The sequence below is a fragment of the Hetaerina americana genome, unplaced genomic scaffold (genome assembly GCF_022747635.1).
Source record: "Hetaerina americana unplaced genomic scaffold, ioHetAmer1.1.p SCAF_3, whole genome shotgun sequence".
In the NCBI taxonomy this organism is placed as follows: domain Eukaryota; kingdom Metazoa; phylum Arthropoda; class Insecta; order Odonata; family Calopterygidae; genus Hetaerina; species Hetaerina americana.
In genome coordinates, this window is record NW_027286874.1 from 30,207,533 (window position 1) to 30,235,427 (window position 27,895).

Consider the following 27,895-nt stretch of genomic DNA (forward strand, 5'->3'; position numbering starts at 1 on the left):
ATTTCCTCCATTAATTGACACTTGGCAGAATGCAAGATATAAATTAAAGATAATAATTTATTTTTAATTATACGTGAATAGGATAATTTTAATTCACAGGGAATCATCATTTAAACAGACGTGAAGATTGGAAAATTCTTATTGTAGTGATAGTTCACTGCTATTAGCCTAATGATATGGTTGGGGTCACTAATTTAGTTTCATAAGAATGGATTTTCCCTTTGCATATAAAAATTATCTCATGAATATAGTAAATAAGAAACCTCTCAACATAACAGTTTCACGTTTAACTTTGTGGAATTCCTTCATTGTGAGGGTAAAAAGAAACTTTACACTTCCACAATAAAGATTTAATATTTCACTACCATTGAAACCATGGTCGTGAAATATTGAATCTTTATCGTGGAAGTGCAAAGTTTCTTTTTCACCCACATCAAGATACCTCTAATTTTAAGAATGTGCTTGCTTTCAGGCATAAGAAAAGAGACCATACTACATACTTACCATATAATTAACCAATGCCAATACACTAAACAGTTTTGACCACATCAGGTTTCATTACTAACCTAGTATGTATGATTTTTCAAATTACTTACTGCCTGACAGCATCCAAAGATCCACCGGCAAAATCCACAAAGCCTGCAGTTGGTCTGGCTACGAGACCTACCACTCCTTTCCCTACTCCTTTTAAAAATCCTCCAAATCCTTCCTCTTTGGCACCACTGATTGGTTTTAGAATCACTCCAGAGACTCCATCCACAACACCCTGCGAATGAGAGCATCAAAAAATACAGTAACTATTCAAGAGATATACAGTGAATATTGGGAAGGGTCCTTTGACACTGATACTCACAGTTACCAGACCTCTGCCCCCACGAGCCAGGCCTTCCTGAATATTGGCAGGTTTGCGACCCATTTGCTCTTGCCTACGACGTTGGAACTCAGGATCAAAGCTTAATGCAGCAATGCCTTTACCTAAATGTAAAAACATGATATGTAATATGTTCCAATCTCAATCAACTACAGAAGGGGACATGGATTAATGATGGCCACCTACCATCTTAACGTTTTAAGTTGACAGAAAAAATAATTCTACAAAAAAGTGAAAGTAAGTATCCATAAAATGACCAAATAATACATTGCTGTGATAAATCAGGTAAACAAAATCGATAATCTTGAATGAAAATAACATCAAAGATGATATACCAAAATACTTTTTTAATGTAAATTTTAACTCTCTAATATACAGGATGTAACTTTATTGGTATCCCCCATCAACTATGGAGATAACATTCTGGAAAACCCCTAAAGTTGAAAAAAAAAATGCAGTTGGTAAACTGTTAAGAACATGGGCCAGTGGATTTTGGAAAGGGAAATTTAACAGGGAAATTCAATGAGAAAAGATTGCACTGAAAAATCATTGTGGACCCCACAAAAAGTTTTTAAAGCTTTACTAAACATGTATATTGAAAACTAATTACTATTGCAATTTTTGAATCAATATTTTATAAAATTCTGGGAAATTATGTAAGTTCTAAGATTTATCTCTTTCCTTTCAAATACTATAGCTTTTCCCAGTTACTTCGGGCTGAAGCTATCCTCCTTGAAGTTGAAAATGACTCAAAGTCTTATAATGTGAAGACATTTTTGACTGTGATTTCATGTTAACTCTCAGCAAATGAATAAAATTTCTCATAATACATGCACCAATTACCTAAAGTCCCAGCTATTCTGGATGCTGCACCAGCACATCCACCTACTGTATGGCCAAACAGACTGCGTACTCCTAATACTAAACCTTCAGCAAACTCTCCTGGTCCCTCAACTGCACCCTGAGAATAATGAGAGATTCAACAATTAAAATCTTTAATATTAATTTAAATGAATTTATTACACTATAATTTCTCCTAAGTAGCTAATGGAGAACATATTAACGCTTGCTTTATCCATTCTGTTGTTAAGAAGCGGCCAACTCACAGGTCCAATATAAAGATATAATCATATTTAGTTATTAATTCTGTACATTTGGTTTAACCACTGTTATACAGGTAGCTCATTAAATCTATGGCCAGGCTACAAGAATTGGGATATGATGCAAAACGACCTTACTTAAAAAATCCTGCTGCGGTGGTTGGAGCATTGGCTTCTCACTCCCGAGGGCTCAGGTTTGAATCCCAGTGGTGGTAAAATTTCTCTCCACCCTTCTCACATTTCCCTGAATATACCTGTATTACCTCTACCAAATTACCCAACCATATCTAATGGCACAAATGTTCTCAGATGCTTGTCACCTTCCCTCATAATTACATCTATTACCCTTGATACACTGAATAACAAATCTGTTTCAAATACAAAAATCTTAGCAGTTACCTTAACAGATGACTTTGTTGTAATGAATTTGTCCAACTTAACTTTTTCGTCCAGTGCCATAGGATTCCCAATTAGTTATTCGTTTTTCCCCTAGAGTTATTACTTCTGAATGTTACAGGGCCGTGGTACTACACTAGTTCTTATTTTTATACTTTGTGATCCATGGTACACAAATCTCCATTATTAATTAATAAAAATTATGTAAAACATATTAAATGACTTTATGATATACTACAAAGAGCATTCTTTTATTATGAAAGGGTAATATTTTGGAAGCCAGAGTTACTGCAGACACAGATTTCCATGGGGCAGTTTATTGGTTCTGTTGGGGGAAAAATATGCACTAAGTATTGTGGCTTTCAGCAACAAAAACATTGGTGCAGACAATTATTGGTCAGTAAAAGATAGCTGACCAGTAAAAGCCGCTCTTTGTAGAACTTCATCAGAATATGTTTTTCATTTAACTATGAGTGATAACCTGGATAAATCCAAAGTCATGGAAAAATAATTTCTGTGTTAACTAATCCCTACAAGGGTACGGTGAAAAGTTCTCAGCCTGACATTGAAAGACTGCTATTTTCAGTTAAAAAATGATTTTATTTTTCTACATAATATCCCTTGACTTCAACACACTTGGTCCAATATTTCTTCAACACCAGTATTCCTTCCTGGAAGTGAGAGTCTGGAAGGCTGGGAAAATATCCATCAACAGCCATCTCAACTTCTTCATTATATGCAAAAAGATTCCCAGAAACAAATTTCTTCAAGTTTGGGAACAGATGGAAGTCTGAGGGTACTAAATCAGTAGAATAGGGGGGATGACTGAGCAACTAATACTCCAAATCATGTAGTTTTCCCATCACCACCCAAACTTTGTGAGCAGGTGACAGCAGGTTGTCCAGGTGAAAGATGATTTTTTTCCTTCTTCCAGCCAAGCCTCTGCTTGCAAATTTTGGCATCCAGCTCATCAAGAAGGTTGGAGTAATATTTGCTTGTAATTATTCTACCTTTTTCAAGGTAATCAATTGACAGGATCCCTTTGGCATCCTAAAACCCACTGGCCATGACCTTTCCGGGAGATGCGATCAACTCTGCTTTCCTTGGTGCTTAACCACCAGCTTCCACCAACTGCTTTGAATGCTGTTTCGTTTCTGGCACGTAGTGGTGGACTCATGTCTCATCCATGGTAACAAATCGCCACACAAAATCAGTCAGTTCCCTCTTGAATTGGTCCAAATATTGCCGCGAAAATCGTTTGCGCATTTGCTTTTGATCGGCATTCAGCAAATGCAACACCCACCTTACACAGAGCTTTTGCATCCATTAATCTTTGTACAAGATGCTTTGCACCCTTTCTTCCGTGGCCATGGGTTTATCAGGCCGAGAAGTTTTCACCTTAGCCTCGTTTTTGATAAGAAGATTCCACTAAGTACAGGCATTGCTTCCTAACATACAAGTATATTACCACATGAATTTTAGATTGTTTTAATAAAATTTTCCACTTCCCAAACATTTTCCTTTGTAGAAATCAAAGGCAATTCGACAAAAATCTCACCACTTGTTATGTTTTAGTAAATTACTTTCCATAATCACAAAAATTACTGGCATTGTGTCAAATCAACAGGATCACATGTAGCATTAAAGCCTGTAGAGACTCCAGAATATGAAGTGATATCCAAGATAATTAGAATCCTGATCTGTGTTACACAATACAATATTGCAAACACCAGACAATGCTCACTGCATCACTAATACACAAGACCATGAACTGACTCAGATCTTGTGAGAAAGATATCATGTGACAGACATTTTTTCAGATACATGAATCAAAACCCAATCAACTTTTCAATGCTAAATCATGATTTCATGACATGATGCAACACGGAATTGAAAAAATGGAACCAAATGCATTGTCCATTATTGTATATATGTTTAGACACTGGTAGTTTAACAACTCAAGAACCACATTTATAGCGTAATACTCACCTGGAATGGTTCATAAAAGAGATCCTCCACACCTCTTGTGAAACCAAGAACCAAACCAAATGGATTGCCAATAACATCTAATCCAAGAACAAGCACATAAAGCTGCTTCAAAGATTGCCCAATGTAGTGCATAGAAGCTTCTTGCACCCACTGGCGGCGATTCAGGAAAACACCCTTCCTCTCAAAGTAGGCCAGCCTGGATGAAATTAACACAATAATTAAGTGTGAAGGCATTAAAATATAATAATTTAGTTCAACTGAAAAAATTATTACAGTAGAATCTTGAATTAATGTATCCTTTTGCATAACTTCACATAAGTGAATGAGAAATCCCGGCCAATTTCTTATGTATTTTTATGGAATTATTATTTGACAATGCATCATTTTGATACATAAATTTTACACAAATGCTATTTGGGCTCTGTGGTAAGCAGCAAATAATTTTTTAAAAGTAAAAAACAGAACATTAAGGACACTCAGAAGAAACAGAAAACTCTGTGCCCATTTTGAATCACCCACTTTCTGTTTTTTTCTTGATGCTTAAGTAGTATTCAATTTATTTGTCATGAATTCTAGGATTAACTTTTTTATTGCTCTTAATTTTAATTTTATAATCCAGTGTTTCCACAGGAGAAATTAAGGATAAATATTTTTAAAATTCACTGCACATGAAACATATACAAGGCAAGGGATTGATCTTGAGAGTACAGTCTGCTGATATAAATGACAAGAAGACTATGCTCACTGAAGGGGGTGATACATCAACTCATATTGACTCAGGTGTCACCAAAACTCAAAATATTCATGTTTACAAATACATACTGAAAAACTACGACTTTCAAGTTCTTATTCAAGCCAGTACCTAATATTTCCACCTTTCAGGCAATTTAAAACATTTGTAAACAGCAATTTAAGATCATCTCTGATAACCCCTACTATCCATTTATCACAACTGCAATAATATGGCAATATCACCATCAGTAACAAGCAAGACATATCGACATTTAGGATGAAATATTTGTTTAAAATGCGCACTAGAAAATCTGAGCATGTCTCTGGAGGTCATGTGCTACAATGGAAGTATTGGTGTAAGATCAGAAAATGTTGCCTGATGTCTTAGATCCCTTCTACGCAACTATGAAGCATTTGAAGGCAAAATTTTGCTATTGTGATTAACAGAAATATCATTGTACAGAATGAAATAAATACTAGCAGATATCACAAATCTAGCTATAGCCTCATGAAAGATTTCACTGTCCAGAAAGTTGCCATAGAAATAGAAAATTCCACTTAATAAGAATGTTTATCAGACTATAGCACAATCATATTCAAAACTCATTGTGTAGTGTAGATCTCATAAAAAATATGCAGGGACTGTTATGAAATGCCAGGGAATCACAAATGGGTCATTGCATTTAACTCTGCAAAATTTAAACAGACAAAAAAAGCTTGGTCACAATAATGCCAGGTCAATGGAGCTTCACCCTTTCAATCCAACAAATTTCCAATGCCAGCTATCTGTCACACTTAAATAAATTTACCTGGAAAATATGAGATATGAGACATAATGACCGTGACCACTTTCCTTCACTTAAAAGCCATTAAGAAATTCACAACACTTTAATGTGTCCATACTGCTCCCCTTACTTTCCATAAACATGAGGCTGCTAACATATGTAACCAAAACCAGTCATTCAAACATCTTAAGTATAGAGTTGTGCATTCCCATCTCTAATTATCACCTACTACAACATCCGTAGGAAATACTTTACATACTTGAAAACTACATCTTGAACATCGGTGAGGGTTACTCCAACACTCTGAAGAAGGATGTTTAGGAAAGATGATTGGAATCCAGTGCTTCCTCCACTTTGGCTAAGGGAGAAGCTCAGATGCATCTGGCAAAAAATACATAGAGCATTTTAGGTTAAATTTCTGATAGTAAAACTAGTTTAATAGCATGCCAGGCAAGAAAACTCAATTCAGACTTCCAGTTTCAAATTCAAATTAGTCATTTCATCATCAAGTACATGTTAAAGAGCTGAAAGAGTTGAGATTAAAGGAAAAGCAACTTGTCCAGAGTGTAAATGTTTATTTAATTCTACAATACTTTTCATAATGTAGTAAGATGTTACGAATAAAAATATAGCTTATATGCTTTTAAAATTCCTGAGAATAGAAGGCTTCTGTACAATTTCCTGACAGATATGAAGTTTTATTAGGTATTTAAGAAATAATATACATATAAAATATTTTGGCTCTTACTTGGCCATCAAAACAGTGTAGATTAATAAGTAGTAGTAGTTTTAGGGGAGAAAATGAAGTGCTAAGGTCATTTGCACCATTGTGGACGGATGGGAAAGGAGGAAGGGTAGAGAGAAACCCGGCATCAGCATTTGCCTACTCTTATCAAAGGGCACCAAGGAGTCCGCAGTTAAACGCCCCATCCGACGGACAGCGCACTCACTCCAAGTCCTCTCCACAAAGCATCTCAAGGATCGGGATATCACTGATAAATATCTTCCGTCTCCAGGATTTGAACCCTCAGGGTAGAGAGCCAGTATACTAGCCTCCGCACCAACTCCATCCCCAGATTAATGAGTGAGACATTGCATAATTCCCTCCGTAAATCTTAGGCATAATCAATGAGCATGCAGGAAATTGACTCCCGTAAGAGAAGACACTTTCCATGACAATGAAGATGAATTCTGGAGTGTAATAATATGCATTACAAGGTCTGTTCAAAAAGTATATCAACTTTTGTGTTTTTTCAAATATTATTTATTTATTCATGAATATCTATTTTGTCCCCTTCAAAGTAATCCCCATTGCATATTGAACACTTGTGTCAACGTTTTTTCCAATCCTCGAAGCACTTCAAAAAATCATTTTTTGTGATCTTGTTCAGCTCCTCCTTCGATGCAGTTTTATCACTTCTATCATAGCGTAGTGTCGTCCTTTCATGGACCTCTTCAGTTTCGGGAACAAGAAAAAGTCACTGGGGCCAGGTCTGGGGAATACGGTGGCTGCGGCATCATTAGTGTGTTGTTTTTGGCCAAAAATTTGCGCACAAGTAACGATGTGTGAGCAGGGGCGTTGTCATGGTGCAAAACCCAATTTTTGTTCTTCCACGAATCCGGGCGTTTGTGGCGGATTGCTTTGCGCAAATTGTGCATAACTCGCATGTAATATTCCTTATTTACCATTCTACCTTGTGACAAGAACTCATGATGCACCACGCCCCTGCAATCGAAGAAAACTGTAAGCAAAACTTTCACATTCGACCGCACTTGGCGTGCTTTTTTCGGTCTTGGCTCATGATGCAGCTTCCATTAGGGTGATTGAGCTTTAGTTCCCACATCATAACCACAAACTATAACATGATTCGTCACCAGTTATGACCCTATGGAGCAAATTCGAGGCATTGCGGACAGAGTCCAACACTTCATTAGCTATGTTAATGTTACTGTTTTTACTACTGGTTTTACTGTAAGCGTTACTGTTTTTGTTTGAAATTATGCAACTTTGGTACGAATTTCATGGAGACCCATGTCATGCCCAAATCATTGGTATTAGTAGTAGTAGTATTTAGGGGAGGCGACTGACAGCTGAGGTCATTTGCGCCGTAGGGGATGGACAGGAAAGGATGAAGGGTGGAGAGAAACCCGGTGTCGGCATTAGCCTACTCTTAACGAAAAGCGCCAAGGGGTCCACAGCTTAACGTACCATCCGACGGACAGCATACTCACTCAAAGTGCCCTCCACATAGCACCTCAAGTAGGGACCGAGATACCACTGAAAAATATTCAACACCGCTGGGATTTAAACCTGTGCCCTCTGGGTGGGAAGCCGGTACTATGGCCACCTCACCATCTTGATCCCTGCCAAATCATTGGTAAAAATTGAATGGCATGTGCCAATTGATATGTTTACGTCCTCAGCAACTTCTCTAATGGTAACTTCATCAATGTTTTCGTCTGCTGTGAAGCGCTCGGGCATCTGGCACGCTCTTCATTGTTCACATCTTCTCGGCCCTCTGAGAACATTTTGTGCCACCGATAACCATTGCTTTGGTCCAAGGTAGCTTCTTCATATGCCACAGTCAACATTCGGAATGCGTCTGCGCACTTAATTTTGTTTTTCACACAAAATTTGATAAAGATTCTTTGATCCATTTTTTGAAACAGGCAAAAATCAAAGACAAGCCAAAACACGTCCCAGCAAAACAGCTGTCAAACATAAACGGAACATTCAAAATGGCCAAACTTTCTGGCAAAAGTGAAAAACATAAGCATCTACATAACACATCAAAAAAATCAAAAATCAAATATACCTAACCCGCGGAAATTCAAAATTTGCGATACTTTTTGAACAGACCTCGTTTTATCAAGCAATGAATATAAAATATCTGTCAATACCTTTAATGGAGAAAAGTGCAGGTAGTCATAATAATTCTTTTGATCCTCTGATGACCTCAAGGTGACATAGGCAAGTAGAGGTTCCTTCAGTAGAGATAAATCGTTATTGAAACTGGTAGGCTGTAAAAAGAATGGTCATTCAAATGTTAGCATGTGACTAATACAACTGAATTGACGAAAGTATTTTAAGTTAAACCTATTTAAGTTAGTTGTGAAAGCTTAATGAAATTTAATTTAAAGAAGACAGTTATTGAAATAGACACAATAATAATGCAGAGTGAAAGTTGTTATTGAAGTTCGGTATCTGTGAAAAATAACCTATTAGCCTTGGAGTCTCAAACAAAGGGAAAAGGATGGCATGGAAGTTTTACAAAAGGAGTAATTTTTATACTGTATACAATGTGCTACAGTCACTACATTATAAAAATTCTTGGTGAGACTGTAGATAATAAAAGAACATACAATAATTAATGCAAAATTTAATGAAATGTACACACAACAAATCATCCGAAAAACATTATTGTGACATGTATTTCAAAGGAACAAAGAGATGACTTTGAACAAAATCTTCATTTCTCGGCTTATTTTAATTCAACATTATTTCCTAAGCTAACCTTGCGGATGGCTGGAACAAAAAATTTGATAAAGAGAGTCATAAAAACTGAATTGAAATTGGTGGTATAATGCATCAATTCTCAGATATTATTCCAGCAATAATTATATCTTTTACTTGGAATTGAATCGGAAACTTTTATGCTATAATGATAAAAACTTTACTTTTCATGAAATGCCATTTAATGAATTGCAGAAGTGCAATTACTATTTTAAGGGACAGTATTGTAAATGTGAGGAAAAATCCTGCCAAAAATTGAAGACAATTTTAAATGTACACAAGATAGAAATAAATACTAACTAGTAGAGGGTAATTCCAGGAATGGTCACAAACCTGTGACTTAAGGTTATGTTTAACACTGGCTCGACTATCATCTCAGTGTTGCTGGTGCATTTTTCTAAAATAGTGTTCAGAAATTTTATTTGTAATTTTTTTTGCACATAATTTATTAATATTTGGATCATAGTTTGAAAATTCCCTCAAGAAAAATCCACAAAAAGGCAAATAAAGAATAAAAATAACAATATAAATGAAAGGTAAAATCACTGCAATGCAAGAGCAAGGTATGAGTGCGGCTGATCTAGCACACACACACAATTGGTCAACATCAATGATTTGTACTATCCTCAAGACAAGGACAAAATTAAGGAGAGAGATGTTGCAAGGGGACTGACAAGAATATATACATAGCGGTTATGGATTCTCAACATTGTTGAAAGGTTGCTTCTCATTTTGATAAACAAAGAGTAATTGCAATGCAACACTATTAATGAGAATATCATTTGTGAGAAGGCAAAAGTGATATTTGCTGAACTTGCTAGGAAGATGCCAGGATCATCAACAGTCATAAGTATTTAAGGGAAGCCATGTACGATTTGAGAAGTTTAAGAGAAGAACTGACATCCATGGCATTGTGAAGCAGCAAGTTCTGACTCGAGTTGTCTTTTTCCCATGAACGATAAGGTATCAGAATAAAATAACATCTATCCAACCTCGCTACGAAAGAAAGGTGTTTTCAGTCAAGGGTAGTCTGATATGTAATCACACCCTGCCACGCACCTTAGTGGTGGCTCACATGGTACTAAATAAATACAAAAATACAGCAGAGTGCTTCATCAGTAACTTCAAGAAGCTCATAGATGCTGAGGTTGACCTGATTCAACAGGTTTTTAATTGTGATGAGCCAGGTCTCTCCTGGAAAAAGATGCTGAAGAGAATCTATATTTCTACAAGTAAAAGCGGAGGAGAATATTTGCCTAGCCACAAGCTAGCCCAAAGGTCATCTTAAGCTGCTATTTTGTGCCAATGCAAGCAGCAGCTTGAAAATTATATCCTGTTTGCTTACCATTTAATAACTCCATGAGACTTCAAGAAGTGTTAAATTCAGCAGAGCATGTTAAATGTGATGTGGAGATTATCGGAAAGCATGGGAAATTGTTGCATCCCATGATGCATATGAATCATCACCTTAGGGATAAGGTGATGCTCTGTATGCATCATAGGTAGTGGCTGTGTGTGCTAGAAATTTAATTGATGATAATGCTGAGTTGCATTTTCACAAAACTTTGAAGCATTGGCAAAAACAAATGTTTCCTCACAGTTTTCCAGAACAAATAATTAGGAATGTATCATAAATAATAAACTAAATATTTTGACTTTTTTGTTTTCTACAAATTGAATTTAACTTCCAGGTTGGTTCATTCCGTCATAGAAGAAAATATGAAGATGATCCACAATCCTAAACAATGAATCTATAATTTCTTTGAATAAAACTTGTAAATAATTTATTTTGTTGTCATGAAAGGTATTATCGTTATTACATCAATTTATATGGGTAAAATTGTTTCTCTTAATGATGGTATTGCTTTATGAGAAAGATTACAGAACGAATTATGCTCATCGTACAAGGTTTCACTGTAACATCAGTAAGAATATATGCTGTAAGTGTTCCATGGGCATGCAGCTGAAGCATCACAGATAATTGTTGCTTTTGTTTATTAATTTTAATCATTGGTGTTTTCATCAGTAATGATATATCTTTAAACATTTGGCCAAAAAACAGGAATTTCCCCCATTAAAAATCCCATAGTATCATCTCATAGCAGTTTTGACACCTATTTCTCACACCACTGGTTTTAAAAAAAAATTGTGCATAAGATTACCTATCATGAATGCAGTAAAAATATTCAACTTACAAAATACATTTTGGGTACATTGATTGGCATTATAAAAATTACTAGTTTTCACCACTTCTTGCTACCTATGCTCACTACCTATCAAGATGCTACTGTATACACCCTTCCAGAAGATTTATATACTTACATCATACACACCCAATCCTCCATCAGGGGAAAATACAGCAAATAAGGCATTGAGGAATCCAATATCAAGTTTAACGTGAAATTCTTGCACCAATACTTTAAAGTATTTGAATTGCTGCACAGGAGTATGCTCATTGATATGCTGGACTATACTCAATTCAACAAATGGCTTGGGAGCTGAAAAAAATATGCACATTAATATTCCATTAACAGAGGCAATTAAAAAAATGTTTCCAAATTACAATATCTGTTAAGATATTCTTATTGAAATATAGGGTAATATAGCTAATAAAATAAATAAAGATAATTACTATGAGATACACAGAAAAAAGAAACTATGTGCTGTTGCTGTAGGACAATAACAGTGAAAACAATGAAATTTCAAGACTCCACTCTTTCTTGATATTGATTATATGAATGAAAAGATATGACATTAGACGAAATTTTTTTACTGAATCAATGTGATTAGATTAAAAATTTGGTATAATTCTTTAAGCTACATCAAAATTTATTTTAATACCTGTAAAGTTTTCTTAGTCATTTCGGATATGAATGATGTGTAATTGACTTACCCACAACATCAAATACAATTAAAATTTTTTGAACAAACCTACCACTGCATTATGAGAACTATTTTGTTATATTTACAGTGACAACCCCTTAACAAAGGCAATGTTTCAAAAATGCTTAATTTCATCAATTATAAAGCACTGACTCATATTCCAAAGCCAAAATCTTAAAACTCTGCATTCACACATTCTGTGCATGTACCTATCGATTATTAAAAAAAAATATGTATTACACTTCACATAAACATACTCCTCATAATAAACCAATTTCATTATTTTCCCCATTTTTTGCATGAATTCTACTTCCACTAGGTTTATTTATCCAATGATGTGAACATTATTTTAATTTTTATCCTAACTGAACAGCTGATCAAAAGAATCTCTGCTGTCCGCTGAAGTTCTCTTTACAGTGCTGGTAGATAAATTCTATATATGTGCCAGTGTATACATGCTTTAAGCTATGCAATATTCAACTCACTGACAATTTTATGGATGAATTATATGTTTTTATCGCAATACATTGAATTAGATAGGTTTTGGGGGACTTTGAGTTGCCACTTTGTGTTGAGGGACCTGAGAGGAGGATGACCCATATCAGATGAGCACACAGAAAAAGTGCCAACTCTCCTCTAGAAGTCCTTTTGAGAAACTAAACAACATGCTTCCCATTGTATTCAGGGATCATAAGATAAGCGATAGTTTTACTAAGGCTCTCCTGGTGTTTTTCGTGGAGGTAAGGGGTTGATGAGGAAGAGGGGCATTACCAGACTTTGGTCTGAAGCTGGACATCTACCCAACTTTCATATCTTATAATGAATGATGAAACACAGGGCCCCTGGCAAGGAGAGGGATTGTATTGTACATTTTAAGGATATCAAAATAAACACATCACATAATTAGAACACCCCTTGGTAACAGTAGTTTTTCAATCACTTTTAGAGTATTTTGAAGATTAAAGTTATGCTTCAACATAAATTATTTCTAAAATATCACTTCTACAACTACCATCATAATGGTGATCATATAAGTTGTAGTTGTGATTCAAGAATAGAGCTAGTTTAGTATGACAGTAATGAATAAGTGATTATTCATTTAAATTTTAATGTCAATCAATAAATTGATTAAAATTGAAGTGCATTCACATAGATTGGTTTTAATGCTAATATTTATTCTTCTAGTTATGCTATAATTAAAAAAGTAGCCCATTACTAAGTTATTGCCATAATGATACAATTCATTATAGACATAATTCAGGGACAAACCATGGATGGTGTTTCTCTTGTTTCAGAAAACATTGTGACTCATGGAATGAAGAACACAAGGTATTTTTCCACTGTTCTTTCTTAAGGTACCTTATGATGATATATTAGTGTTGAAACTAGTAGTAACCAAATAAAGAACAGTGGAAAAATACAATGTTCTTCGGTCCCTGAGCATGAACTTCAACAAAGTTGAGCCTAAAACCATCAAATACAAAACATTGTAATTAACCACAAGATTTACTTTCTCTATAAAGCTTATTTCTAACTAATATCTTGATTGATACATTACTGTAGCATTAACTAAAGAGTTTAAAACTAATATCATTCACAGACATTAATTCTTCTATGTATATAAAATTAGCAATAAAAAATGTTATGTCATTTCAAACAGTATCTATACACCTCTTCAAGAATGGATGCCCTGTGAAGTTACCTCAATCATGAGAAAACACTTTGAACCAAGAAAATGACTTTGGCAATTGTGAATCATTTTGGGATATACAAGATGAGAATTTAATCACAATATCTCAATAAGTAAAATTACCTGAGTCAGTGGCAATTGACTTAGGTGGAGGAACAGGAGCAAAAATGGTAGGAAAGACTGAGTCTGAAAGCTGGCAGTCCACTTGCAAGCGATTGATTTTTGCATGTATTTTACGACCATGAGGAGAAGTCTGCATTTCCAGCCATAGCCCAGTTAGAAAGGATCGACGCAAATTGCGTTTATGTGGTCGCTCCATCACCATCAGACGATAATCAACCTGCACAAAATGTACCGCCATTAAAAACTATATTATTTCAAGCCACTCATTATATTTTTTGAGGCACATAACATATATTTAGGATTAAGTGAAAATTATTTGAGACCTGCAAGATATATTTCAGGATCAAATATCATACACAGATACTATACTGAAAAAATTAAGAATTAACATTCAAACATAACTTAAATGAGCATTTTTAAGAGCTACACACTGGTCCCTGAATTTACCATGTTTTCAGGGGTTAGGTTGTGACTCTGTTATAAAAAAGTAATACTTAAACGATGCCTATAATTTTATAAAAATAAGTTTTTTCTAAAATTAAATTTTTTTTATGCCAAGCAGACCAGTTAATTTTATTTGAACAAATTTACATATTTAGAACAAGTTATGAGACATAACAGACTGATTAGAAAACTTTTACAAGGAAGTGCATTGGGAAAGAATATAACACCCTGATCAAGGAAGAGATATTTGAATTACACCTTAGCAATGATGGAGGTGGGGCAGAAGAGAATCTCAGAAAAGAGGATTGCCTGGTTGCAGGGCAAATTGACCTATGAATGATCAATGACTAAATGAATGAAATTGTACTTTCCCTGATTACAAGAGAAAGAAGCATTTGGGTTCATGTTTTATTTTAGCAGAACAATATAGCAACATGGTCAGAACTTCAAACCTGCTTTCTTTGTAGCTGATTTTAAGTCCAGAAAATCCATTGGTAGTATTTGGTAAAATAGTGCAAACCTACTATTACATAGTTGCTCATTACAGAAGTCTCCACATAGAATATATATTTAGGTCAATAAGAAATCTTTTTCCACTGCTGGCATTGGATAACTTTGCCATGACACTAATATTTCCCCAATTGACATCACATTTCTGCCAATGACAGAGCCATCCAACAATAGCAGAGATCTAATGATCTAGTTTTAAGAAATGAAAAAAATTTCTTCACTTGCATCTTCAGAATGGTACCTGAAAGAGAAGGTGGCGTTTGGGTTCATGTTCACTGCAAATTTTTTGGTTTCAGGTGTAATATGAGGGCAATTTGAAAAGTTCTCAGAATGAATAGAAATAAGCAACTCTGTGAACTTTTTTAAATTATCAATGTTTTCTCCCTGCAAACTAATGCACTTGGTCCAGCGATGTCCAATGCCTTGATCTCATCTTGAAAATTAGATTCCTTCAGGCCTGCAAAATGCCAGTCTACTTCAGCTGTTAGTTCTTTGTTTGAAGAAAATCTCTGTCCATCGGGGAAAATTTTTAGCTTGGGAAAGAGATGGAAATCTGATGGAGCCAAATCAGGCGAAAATGCAGGTGTGGGTGTACAATTGTTTTGATGAAAAATGACTTTCTTTCTTGTCAAATCTGGACTTTTTTCTTATATCTTTTGATATAGTTGGTCCAAGAGGTTAGCATTAGTTGATCTTAAAACGGGTCAAACATTGTTTGGAAATTTCCATTTTCTGATGCGCTTGTGATCCTGCATCAAGAGTCACAGCACCCATTTTTTAATTAATTTTCTAATACATGATTTCTCTCTTAAAATGTGATATGCCTGTTCGGGTGACATCCTAACAGCTTCAGCAATTTCTTGCACTTTCAATTGGTGATCCTTCATGACCACTTTATCCAATTTTAAAATAATTTCTTGGGTAGAGGCACAACATGGCCGACCACTACACAGATTATTATCTAAGCTGTCCTGACCAAACTTTAACTAGTTTGTCCACTTGGCAACAGTTGAATATGAAGAAGCAGGAATCCCCAGAGTTTTCTGAAAGTCAGAATGAAATTCCTTTGCTTTCATAACATTTTTTACGAAGTATTTAACCACTGCTCAAATCTCAATTTTTCCCATCTTCACAAATCACTACACGGGAACAACAACAGAGAGTTATCCGCACCACAGATCTCATCCCAGAGCACTGATACATTACATGTTTACTCATAAAGGATTACCTATTACTATGAAGGAAACTTGTTGCACTAGCGCTGACATCTGGTGGTGATTCAGAATCTTTTTAATTACCCTCATATGATGGAATTGGAACATGATGATCAAATAACAGCGATTTTTTCAAAAAATAAAATTTTTTGTACAGACCAGGTTTTTATGTACTGAATCATCTTCCGGTTGAAAGATGATGTGGAGCATTAAAACCTGGTCAGTAAAATTTTTTCTCTAGTGGAAAAGGGCTATTATTTGATCATTACTTTAACTATCCACAGCCTTATTTTTGCAAATTTGATTCTTTTCTTTCCAACCCTGGGATTTGGTCGAACTTATTCAAGAAGGAACATAAGTCTCCTTCTAAAATCCATCTTGCTCCCTCCAGACTACACAATTTTCATTTTATTTGTACTTTAAAGGTGTTACTTTTTACTTGTTCAATGAGTCACCGTTTCCTAAGTGACATAAGACTTGCTTTAGTTAAAGTTTCTATTATTATTATTATTATAGGTAATCGACAGGTTAAGGTAGGTTTTGGGTATAATTCATGAAATTTATTTCAATGATATCTATATCTGTACAGCATTAAACATCTTCCTTGGACCTGGTGGGAGAGATGGTTTCACTGATTTTTCACTTTCTCAAAAGAGATACACTTTTCTGGGTCATCTGAGTTGGAAAGATTCTTTTACTTAAGAATGAAATTATAAAAATATTTTTCATGAGTTTCCTCATAGCAAAAGTATTGCACAGTAGGTCCTTGGTACATCCAAATTGATGTTATAATTGACAGCATTTTTATAAAATGGGTGAAGTGAATGTAAAAACAAATAAAGGGTAAATATCTGGTCCCTAACTTGTTCTTTGAAAGTTGATACTAGATTTATTAAAATATGTAGTTGTTCCTGAACAATAGAAACTGTGTAAAAAGAATATTCTAAACCTTAGGAGAGTTATACTGTAACGTGAGTAGCTACAAAATAATATATAACATCTTATTCAACAGAACTATGAGTGACCACCAACAACTTTCTTATCTGATATAATTCTGCAATGTATCAGAACCCAAACTATTTAATTTAGCATTATCTTTGAGAACTAAATCAGCACCGGAACCAAAAAATGTTGAACATATACACACTGCTAATGAACATAATAAAGTTCCCTGCACTGATGAGAAAATCATGATGACTATAAATGTATCACAAAATAAAACATTTCTCCCAAAACAGGTAAATTGTCTATGCTTATTGAATAATTAACCAGAACTAAAAGGAGCCGATTACAACAAAAGGAATATTCATTAGAATAACAATGAAAAAAAAAAGGTTTTACAAAAATGGAGCAATAATAAAACAGGTTCACCTAAGCTGTGCGATTTTTTGGGTAACATATTTTCTGGGAAAGTACAAGCAGTAAAGAGAAATAAACTGGCCCCATACACCTTGGATAGAATTTCACACTCCAATGGATTTGGTAATCGATGAGTTCTACCCAAACCACAAATTGATAGCTTTATCACCAACCACCAAACCAACCAATAACCAACCTTCAAGTGTAATTACTGTGATTGGTGGTGGTTAAGCATAAAAAAACAATCATATTCCTCTTCCTTCAGTGAACCTTTTACTAAGTTTTGTCCATACCTCTGATGCATCATTTATAAGTAATGGTTTCCGGGAAAACATTGTTTAATGGAGGTGAAGCTCTATTAGATATCCAGAAAGTACTTAATTTTATTCTATTCACAAATCCCTTGTTTGTAAAAATTTCTGGAGGCATATCTCTGCTCAATTCATGAGCACAAGAGAACAGTTTCTTACTTTTTAGGAAAAAGATCTTAATTCTGCCTACGAAAGCCTCTAAACTCAAGGCGACTGGCTGCACGTTTTATAGTAAGTAGATAGGTTTTCTTTGAAAACTTCATATTATTACACAATTCATTAAGTATTGCTTCCTTAAGAATTATGGATCAATGATATTGCCACTTTTCCCTTACAGTTATTTTACCATTTCAGTATATATACATTTTTAGACAATTATTATTCATGGAAACCAAAATAAAACAAATTATTCTAGTTAGTTTTTAACTAACAATTAGTAATACATACCACAGTTTTTGCATCAAGTTGCATTGGTTTCTCTTCTGTCTGCTGTTGTGATTGACTAAGGAGATAACCTTTCTCCAATAGAGCTGACTCCTTACTCGACAAAGACCGGAAACGTTTACCAACAGATTTCTGTGCCTCCCAAATGACACCAGAACTGCACAAAGAAAAATAACATGTGTTTTCAGTTACTCCACTATTATTACTTATCATGTAAATCCATACTTTTAATGCAAATAGTCCACAAAGCTAACAGCATTAAAATGTGAGGCACAGGCATCTACCAGCGTAACAAGGACTCATAATGATATAGTCAAAGCAAAGTACAGATGACTACATGGTAGTGACACAATATCCGCTCGCAATAATTAAGTCTGATCACTGTAATGAATTTTGCATTTGATATCTAAACCTTCAGCATCTGGGGATTTAATTTAATGAGCTTGGGTTGCATGCTATGAAATAAAAATATGGCATCCTACGTACATGAGAGCAGTCTCAAGGAAAAGTGGGGTATAGATGGTTTAGATAAACCGCATCAGGAACAATTTTTTCCTGACGTGACTGCATGCCACAGTGCGCTTGCACTGCACAGGCTCCGTGGTAGGGGATCTGACCTTCAACAAGTGTCAAGCATTAATCACCTGCCAGTATTCAATCAGGCTTATATCGTGCTTTTAGTGGACCCCTGTCGAGTGACTCAGTGCAATTGCAAAATGCAGTGAACAATTGAGCAGTGGTACACACTCAAATTTTGTGTGTACTGAGGAAATTAGATACAGAGACGTTGGGTATGATTTGCAAAGTGTTTGAAGATGAAAGCATGTAACAAACTTTAGTTATTCCTTGACACAAGTTCTTCCTGAAAGACAGCATTGAGACTATTCCCCTACCACCTTATAGCCCAGCCTTGGCACTAGCAGACTATTTCCTAATTCCAAAAGTGAAATCCTCCCTCGAAGGACACCACCATGGGACCCTAAGTGCTGTCAAAGAAATTTGCACATGTACCCTTAAGGACCTTCTAAAATCCACCTACCAGGCAGCCTTCGAGGCATGGAAAAGCCACTGGCAAAAGTGTGTTGATACTCAAGGGATGTACTTAGACGAATTTTGAGGCATTGTAGCAACACCTGAAATTAATCTATTTTTCTGAAATTTTTCCTGATACTTTTTATACAAACCTTGTACATAAGATTGGCCATAAAATAGTTGCTTAGAGCTCTTAACATAAAAGAAATGGTGGTGTTTGCATAAATGTTGATGGCTAGTACCAATACAAGGAATTAGATGTATCTCAACTTAGTATTGAAATGCATTTTGAAATTGTAGCAATACTTATTTAGGACCTTAATGTAGCTCTTGTCTAATTATATTTGTCACCTAATGTCATCTGAAAGTATAATGGCAGAATATGAGGAATTGCTGTGCACAATAATCACGATTCAGAGGTTCTTTCTTTAACTATAGATCACACGAAAGCATTTGCCATGCTTGTTCACACACTGCTTCAAAAGTGTTCAAAATTAAATATTTTAGGAGTTTCCATGAACTGGATAACCTCTCACTTGTCAAACTAATCTCAGAGAGTTGAAATCTTTACAAGAAATGAGGAACACACATACATGTCAAATTTGCTTACAATATCAACCAGCATACCTAAAGAAAAGAAGGAAAATTAAAACATGCAATGAAAGAAAGTTCTTGAGAGAAATTAAAACACAAGAAAAGTGAATAGAGGGCACTTTGAGTGGCAATAGAATGTTAAAAACTGTGAAAGAGGAGAAAATTTATGCAATGAAAGAAAGTTCTTGAGAGAAATTAAAACACAAGAAAAGTGAATAGAGGGCACTTTGAGTGGCAATAGAATGTTAAAAACTGTGAAAGAGGAGAAAATTTTAGGTAAGCGAGGCAGAGGAGAAAAAGTGAAGGAAAACGAAAGGCAGTAGAAAGAATGTGGAGTTAAAATGGTTTGTTGCAGTGTGTGCTTTGAGGGCATTGAATGCAGGGCCTAGATATCTAGCATTGCTTACTCCCTAGATTCATCAAAAACCTACCTAAACCAATAAATTACACAATATTTGAGATGCTGCTTGGTTTGCTCTAGTGCATATTAAAAACATAGGACATAGTTTCAAGTTTTAAACAAACCTTAAAATTTATATTATGACTGGTAATTTTCATGTAATATGAACTGAATTTAATACTATGTACCTATCTTACCAATAGTAGATAAATCAAAACAATTAAGTGTGAATACCAAAAATGAATACAGAAAAATTGCAATACCTGACTATTCCTGCATGTAGAACCTCCAATGCCTTTGAATCATCAATGAGTGACAATCCCAATCCATGAAAAGATACAGAGAGAGACATGGAAGGTGGTTCCAGTTCCCCAAACATTCGAGCCTCTTGTGCAAGTACAGCATCTTCTGTGAGTAATAGCACTCTCTGCATGCCATCAAGGAAAGAGACGATAAACCCTTCGTTGCCTAGTTCACTAAGAGAATCCTACAGGGGGAATTAAGCCCAAAGGTTAAACGATTTGAACAAGAATGAAGGCTTAATAAATATTGAAAAATAAATTAAATGGAATATTTCAATGGTCACAAGAAAAACAAGTACAATATGTATCCAAATGTAAGAAGCACTGAATATATGAGTCTACATCTATAGGAAATCAACAGTCATTAAGAGAAAACTATTTATTGCTTTTTATTTTATGAAGAATGAAAAGGGATTTAATTTAATTACTGCAGTCCATTAGTAAAGTCACATAGAAAATAATCGGCTCTAATATTCATGTATATCTGCAAGGCAATTTTTGAAGAATAACTTTTTTTGCATTTACAAAGTTTTGAAACAGAGTAAATCATTTTTGATCACCATCAATATAATAAACTTCTTGACAGTCATTAACCATTCCAATAAAAAATTATCAAAGTAAGCATACAATCAAGGGGTAACTCTGCCTGCCATCCAATTGTTGAGCAATGGTCAACCAAGTACATAAGCAGATTGACAACATTTAATTATGCAGAAGGTATCGATGAAAATGGCTGTGAATTGGCATATGCTGGATTGCAGCAATGATTTATTCATTTGTTGGCTGATTTTGACATTGATGAAGTGATTTATAAGAAGTTATCAGAAAGTTTGTTATGTCAGGGGTTAAAATACTTTTATTTCTATAAGTGATCAGTTTAGTAAATTTTTGGGTATTTCAGATTATTTCCCCTTCATTTTGATGCTCAACAATGAAGTGCACATCCTACATGGAGGTGCATGGTACATTCCATATGGTAATCATAATTTGTCTCTTTAATACCATATAGCAGCAAGAAAAACTAAATTTCAATTTCCATATCTTTGATCATTATGCGATTAACATACTAATGTTTCAGAAGACACGGGCACATTATTAAAAGTGGCATTTCACCAGGAGTAACTAACCTCTATCAGACTATCTGAAACGTCCTTCCCATTTGCATTCTTCCAGCAAAGCATTCTTTCACCAGATGGATCAGACCATGTGAAAAGAGATGCTTCTCCAGGCTTCACTGACCTGTGAAAAGAATATTTTATTATTTCATCATAATTTCTAAGTTGATGTTTGAAATCTATTGGAAAAAAAAACAAAAATAAAAGCCTTAATCTCCATAATCATCAACAAAGAAAAATGTGAAAATGCCATGTAATTATCCATTTAAGAGAACCAAGAAAAGACATAGACATAAATTAGACACTGCCAGTTGTAACCTTCCAAAAGGGAAAGCAAATTGAATTTGGCAAATAATATCTTTGGAAATTTTCCTAATGAAATAGCAGTGTTAACATTAGTTTCTTTATAGTTACATTCCAAACTAAGTCCCAGAAGTCGCTTAACACTTGTTTTAATTAAGTAGACATTGAAGGCTTCTTATCTCCATGGCTCAAAAGGACCATAGCTCGTAGAAAATGGTAAAAAGAGAATGAAGGGGGGTTAGATTTTGCTGCTAGTGTCAGAGTTATAGGTCAATGGTGGATGAAGAATGTAGTGAAAACGGAATTCTCTCCCATCCACTCTCAACACTCTTCTCTAAAATTCCTGTGGCTACCCCAACTCCCTCTCCTCCAATGATCTTCGTGTAAGTCACAAAAACAGAAACTCTTCGCCCATAAACTTTCAAACTTCCTCTCTTGTACCTTCCACTAAGTGACCCCATTATGTATCAACATAAAATATTATAATAGTATAATGCAGGTATCCGGTGAACACTAATCACTGACACTCCATGGAATGCTGTCCAAGAGTACATACTTATAGTGATGTCATACATATTTTTTACAATTGAATGACATTGTTGATGATGAAATAATATTTTTCAATAAAATGAATAACTTTTGAGGTAGTAATGATACGAGGGTGGTCCCGGCATTACCCGGCTTCACCTATAGATGGCGGTAGTTGATATCACTGTAATTAGAAAGTATGCAACCTATAAAGCATATGTTTCAAGTTTAAAGACACTACCTTGATTAGTATTTGTTTGGCAGGCATCAATAATGAACGTTTTCAGTGAATTTGTGAAAATGGAGAAAATTGGTCATCATTATGTGATACAATACTAATATTTGAAAGGCCTCAGCCCAACCAAAATAAAAGCTGAACTGGATTCTACTCTGGGTGAGTCTGCTCCTTTGTTTACAACAGTTAAATATTGGGTAGCTGAGTTTAATTGAGGCCATATGAGCTGTCAAGACGAGCATCGCATTGGTCGACCAAATGAGGTGACAACTCCAGAAACGGTGAAGAAAATCCACAAAGTGATACTGGATGATTGACTGGTGACTGGTTGACTGAAAGTGCACGAGCTAGCAGGCATAGTAGGCATTTCAAAAAGTGCGGCACAACGCATATTAACTGAAAATTTGGACATGAGAAAGCTGTGTGCAAGATGGGTGCCGCGTTTGCTCACACGAGCGAAACCAGTGTCGTGAAGATGTTTCAATTAAGTGTTTAGCAAAGTTTCACAGCAACAAAGCAGAATTTTTGCATCGTTTCCTAACCGTGGATGAAACATGGGACCATTACTTCACACCTGAGACAAAAGAGCAATCAAAACAACGGATTCAAAAGGGAGAACTGCCTCCAAAGAAGGCGAAGACTGTTTCATCTGTAGGCAAGGTCATGGCATCGCTTTTTGGGGATATGAGTGGGATAATTTTCATTAACTATCTTGAAAAAATATTAACGGCAAGTATTATGTGACTTATTGCAATGTTTGAGAGAAGAAATCAAGCAAAAGCGGCCACATTTGGCTAAGAAGGAAATGTTGTTTCATCAAGACAATGCACCAGCTCACAAATCCTTTATTGCAATGGCCAAAATTCATGAATTAAAGTTTCAATTGCTACCTCATGCACCCTGTTTGCCAGATTTTGCCTCCTCCGATTATTTTCTGCTCGCAAACTTGAAAAAATGGCTCAGTGGTCAAAGATTTTCCAACTGTGGAGAAGTGATGTCGGCAGTTAATAGCTATTTTGAGGAGGAAGACAGTTCTTATTATAAAAAGAGTATCGAACTTATTGTGCATCGCTGGGAAAAGTGTATAGAGCTGAAAGCATATTATGTTGATAAATAAATACATTTTATTCGAAAATTTTTATGATTTCTTTGTTGGGTTAGGTACTTTTGGAATTACCCTCGTATGCAATTTTTGTACTTCCACTGTAGGCTAAAATTAGCCTTCATTTTATGGACCGAGGGTATACTGGTATAACTTGAAGCTATAAAACGCAAGCTGATTCACCAGAAAAATTCTTACCATCAAGTATTTTTTCCCATACCAAGCATAGAAAATGGATGCCTTCATTACAAATTTCGATGATATCAGTTTTGAATCAGTAAGAAGCAACAGAGTTTTAATATTTCATTGGAAGTACTTTATAAAAATATCCCCAAATCATTCGGTCGAGATGGACGATATAACCCGGAGGAGGACCCGAGAGGAATTTACGCAGCTGATATGCCCGGAAAATACTAAATCTTTTACTTCCCAAATCATTCTTAAATTTACAAAATTTAGTGCATTTAGTTTCGTCTCACAAGTGGTGCTGCTGCAAAACTTAATATTCATTGGTTTAAGTGGGATGTAACCCCTCTCCTAATGATACATTCATTGTAAATTTCCTGATAAACTCTGAGTCTACCGGCATTCAAACTTAAGTTGTAGGAGTACGTCGTAAAGGCATAGAAATCGTTTATTTTGACACAAATGTCGATAATATCAAAATTATAACAGAAACTAAGCATCGCATTAAAAGTTCAAAAGGTAATAATCTCATGGGATTATAAGAGAGAAGATTGTCATACAGATTGCATTTTATCTTGAATTCATGAATTACGCTAGAAAATGGAAACAAGTCAGCTGAAAGAAGTTTTTGCCCAGTGACAATGAATTTATGAGATTCTACTATGAATCAATGTCGATATAGAGCTAGCTGTTAATGTTTTAATGTAACAATTCAATTTTCTTCATATTGTGTTAACATCAAAATACTCTTTATCTTTTCTGTCTGATTCAAGCATTTTTCAAAGTTCTAATATGAAATGTCAGGGTGGATCTAATGGGCCGGGAATACAGTATTTATAATTGGATTGTTCCAAATACCCAAAAGCTTTCTTCATTCACTACTGGCACTAAGATTGTAGAAAATAGTTAAGAAATAAGTCACACATCTGCTATACTGAGTGTTATAATAAGTAACTTTTATGACTTTTAGCAGAGCTCATAATAGTGGAATTTTACTGAATAAATATTTGAGCATTCATTGTATCAGGAATTCATCACATTCATTTTAAATGTACACCTCTGATTCATTTAGTTCTTTTATAATCATTAATTTCTATTCCTATAAGCAAATTTCTTTATCTCTATTTCTTAATATCCATACACTGAGCACACACTTCCCCTCACCTAACCCCGTTAGTTCATAATTCTCCACTAAAATACAAATTGCAAATAAATACTCACTAATATATTGAATATACTGACTGATATATACCCAAAGTTGGTAAATTATTATGGCTTTTTGTGATACAGACATAATATTGACTACCAAAAGTAACTCTAGTAAAGGAAAAAAAATGAGAACTCCTACTAAAAGATTAAAGACCTAATAACCAAAGCATGATTATAAACTAGTGTATATTGAGATATGCTGCAACATAATAGAATACTGACATTGAGGATCAGGATTTTCTTAATGAGTAAAACATCAGCAATAACATGTAACAAATGAAACATCCAAAATGGTATTATATAGAACCATAGGTGAACTTTGTGGAATGTTAAATATTGAGAAAAAATTATGTGAACACCATGATAACAAATCTACACAGAAAAATATTTGCTTTAAAATTGGCAGTTAAGTGGCGATTGGCAATTAAAGGTTGGATTAACAATGAATAAAAAGAAATTAGCATTGAGCTGATACAATATAGAACTACTGAGAAAATAGAATCTTGGGGAAAATAATTTTTAAATTGACATATGCAGAAAAAATACTCAATACAAAAAACAATTCAATTTATATACCTCATACTCAATTAATCAATTTTATTGAGAAACGCGTTTGGAAAATAGAAAAGAAAAATAGCACAAAAGTCATGTAAATAAGAGAAATATTTCCACATTTCAACTAAAAAAAGATGACAAATAGGGGCTGTTCAATAAAGAGTGATCATAACATTTTTATTCTCATAATTTACTTTTAAAAATTTAATTTTATACCATAATGTTAGTGTAATGAGTATTATATATCTAATAAAAGTTTCAATGGTATGAATCCAGTATTGTATAGGAAGCAGCTATTGCGAATTGAAACATTTTCAGTTTGCCTAGAGCAAGGATGGAGGTACTACACGGTGAGAAATCAATGCAATGAAATTTTGCTTTTGCCAGAATAAATCATCAGTCAGGGATGATCTAGTATTACAGCAGGCTTTTGGAGAGTTTGTTCTCCCCTACAGCACAGCTAGAAGATGGTGAAAATATTGAAAGAGGGAAGTTTATCAATTTCAATGGATAGTGGACCCAGAGGAAGTTAATATTAACGCTGGTGCTGCCATCGTGAAAGAAGATTGTTGAATATGGGAAAAAGCACATGCACAAATACTCAAAATTTTGTTTTTCCCCACATGTAAATTGGCAACGGAAAATTTGCACTAGAGATGAGTTTGTGCTCAGTAGGTTCCTCAATATCCACAATGAAATCTCTATTATCTCACAAAAATCAATGTAAAGTGTAATCCTAATCTTCCCTAAAATTTACACCTGGATGAATGTGACTTTTTCCTGTTTCTCAGTTAGAGGAAACACCTTCATGGGAAGTTTTTCATCATCAGGAGGAGGTACAGTTGGACTGCATGTTTCAATTTACAACATGTCACTGATGCAATACTGAGGTCAAACAAGCGAAACTTATATTATGTATACAAATCACATTAGACAAACAAAATTTAATAGTATTAAATTTTTGCACAATAAATTGAGTGAATGAACAATTTTATGACCACTATTTATCAAACATCCCTTGAATTCTTTTCAGATGAACTAATATTTCTGATTCACTGAGCATATTATATTTCATTTTAAAATATTTAAACTCTAAAAGCCAACTACTTTTACTATCTATGTGAAAAAAACTAAGCAAATCACTGACCATATATCATTCCTATCTTTTTCCCATAACTCCACTGGCCTACTAAGATGATTTAATATAAGAGCTGGAGCAAGACCAGGCACATATGGGCCAAAAGTTATATAAGTTGCCCCTTCTGTGGTTTGTGTTTCCACCTGCACACCTCCATACTACAAAGAACATAAAAATATCATAAAATGAAAAGATTCAAAAACATAAGGAATGCAATACAGTTTGAAAACCGCCTTACCTTATTAGACAAACGCAGTAAAGTAGGTTTAACTAAATCAATTGGAAAAGGAGCTGTATGTAATCTTGTCCCAGCCACTCGAACAACAACTTTTCCATTTGGATCACATGGCCAAAATGCACAGCAGCCCTCAGCAGGTACCTTTACCCATGGATCAGCAGTGCGATCTTCTTCACGACATTCCATATCGTAACTGGCTATGTTCATAAGGACAATTCGAGGCATGAAAGTGACTCGCTTGGTAAGGGAGCAACCAGTCAACTGGACATGTACACCCAACTGTTTTAAAATGAAAGTGGAACAAATATGCTGTTACGTAGCAATATAATGATGATGATATCAAACTTTTGCAGGTGACATGAAATATGTATGAACATACTATCAGTATCACAAATAAATAAAATGTACAAGAAAAAATATACAAAAAAACATATACAAACATATGTTCGTACAAATATGTACAAACATACAAACAGTAGAACCTCAAAGTTAATCAATTTGTACTAGTGTAATATTAAATTAAAATTAATTAATTTAAGATTAATTTAGATTAATTCAATTAAGATTAATAGCATCTTATCTCAAAAAACCCT

At 34.7% G+C, this 27,895-nt stretch overlaps 1 protein-coding gene across 2 annotated transcripts in view; it reads right to left on the reverse strand.

Annotated features, from left to right (window-relative positions):
• Vps13 (vacuolar protein sorting 13C) overlaps positions 1-27,895 on the reverse strand; it is a 136,054-nt gene that overhangs the window by 15,283 nt on the left and 92,876 nt on the right. For both annotated transcript variants that reach the window (XM_071588676.1, XM_071588677.1), the window contains 13 exons: positions 27,303-27,581; positions 27,074-27,222; positions 21,821-21,932; positions 20,655-20,878; positions 18,369-18,522; positions 14,084-14,300; positions 11,710-11,885; positions 8,775-8,894; positions 6,133-6,254; positions 4,357-4,552; positions 1,715-1,832; positions 854-975; positions 597-766 (listed from right to left, as the gene is read on the reverse strand). In XM_071588676.1, coding sequence (XP_071444777.1) covers positions 597-766; positions 854-975; positions 1,715-1,832; positions 4,357-4,552; positions 6,133-6,254; positions 8,775-8,894; positions 11,710-11,885; positions 14,084-14,300; positions 18,369-18,522; positions 20,655-20,878; positions 21,821-21,932; positions 27,074-27,222; positions 27,303-27,581 — 2,159 coding nt within the window. The remainder of the gene's footprint in view (positions 1-596; positions 767-853; positions 976-1,714; positions 1,833-4,356; positions 4,553-6,132; positions 6,255-8,774; positions 8,895-11,709; positions 11,886-14,083; positions 14,301-18,368; positions 18,523-20,654; positions 20,879-21,820; positions 21,933-27,073; positions 27,223-27,302; positions 27,582-27,895) is intronic.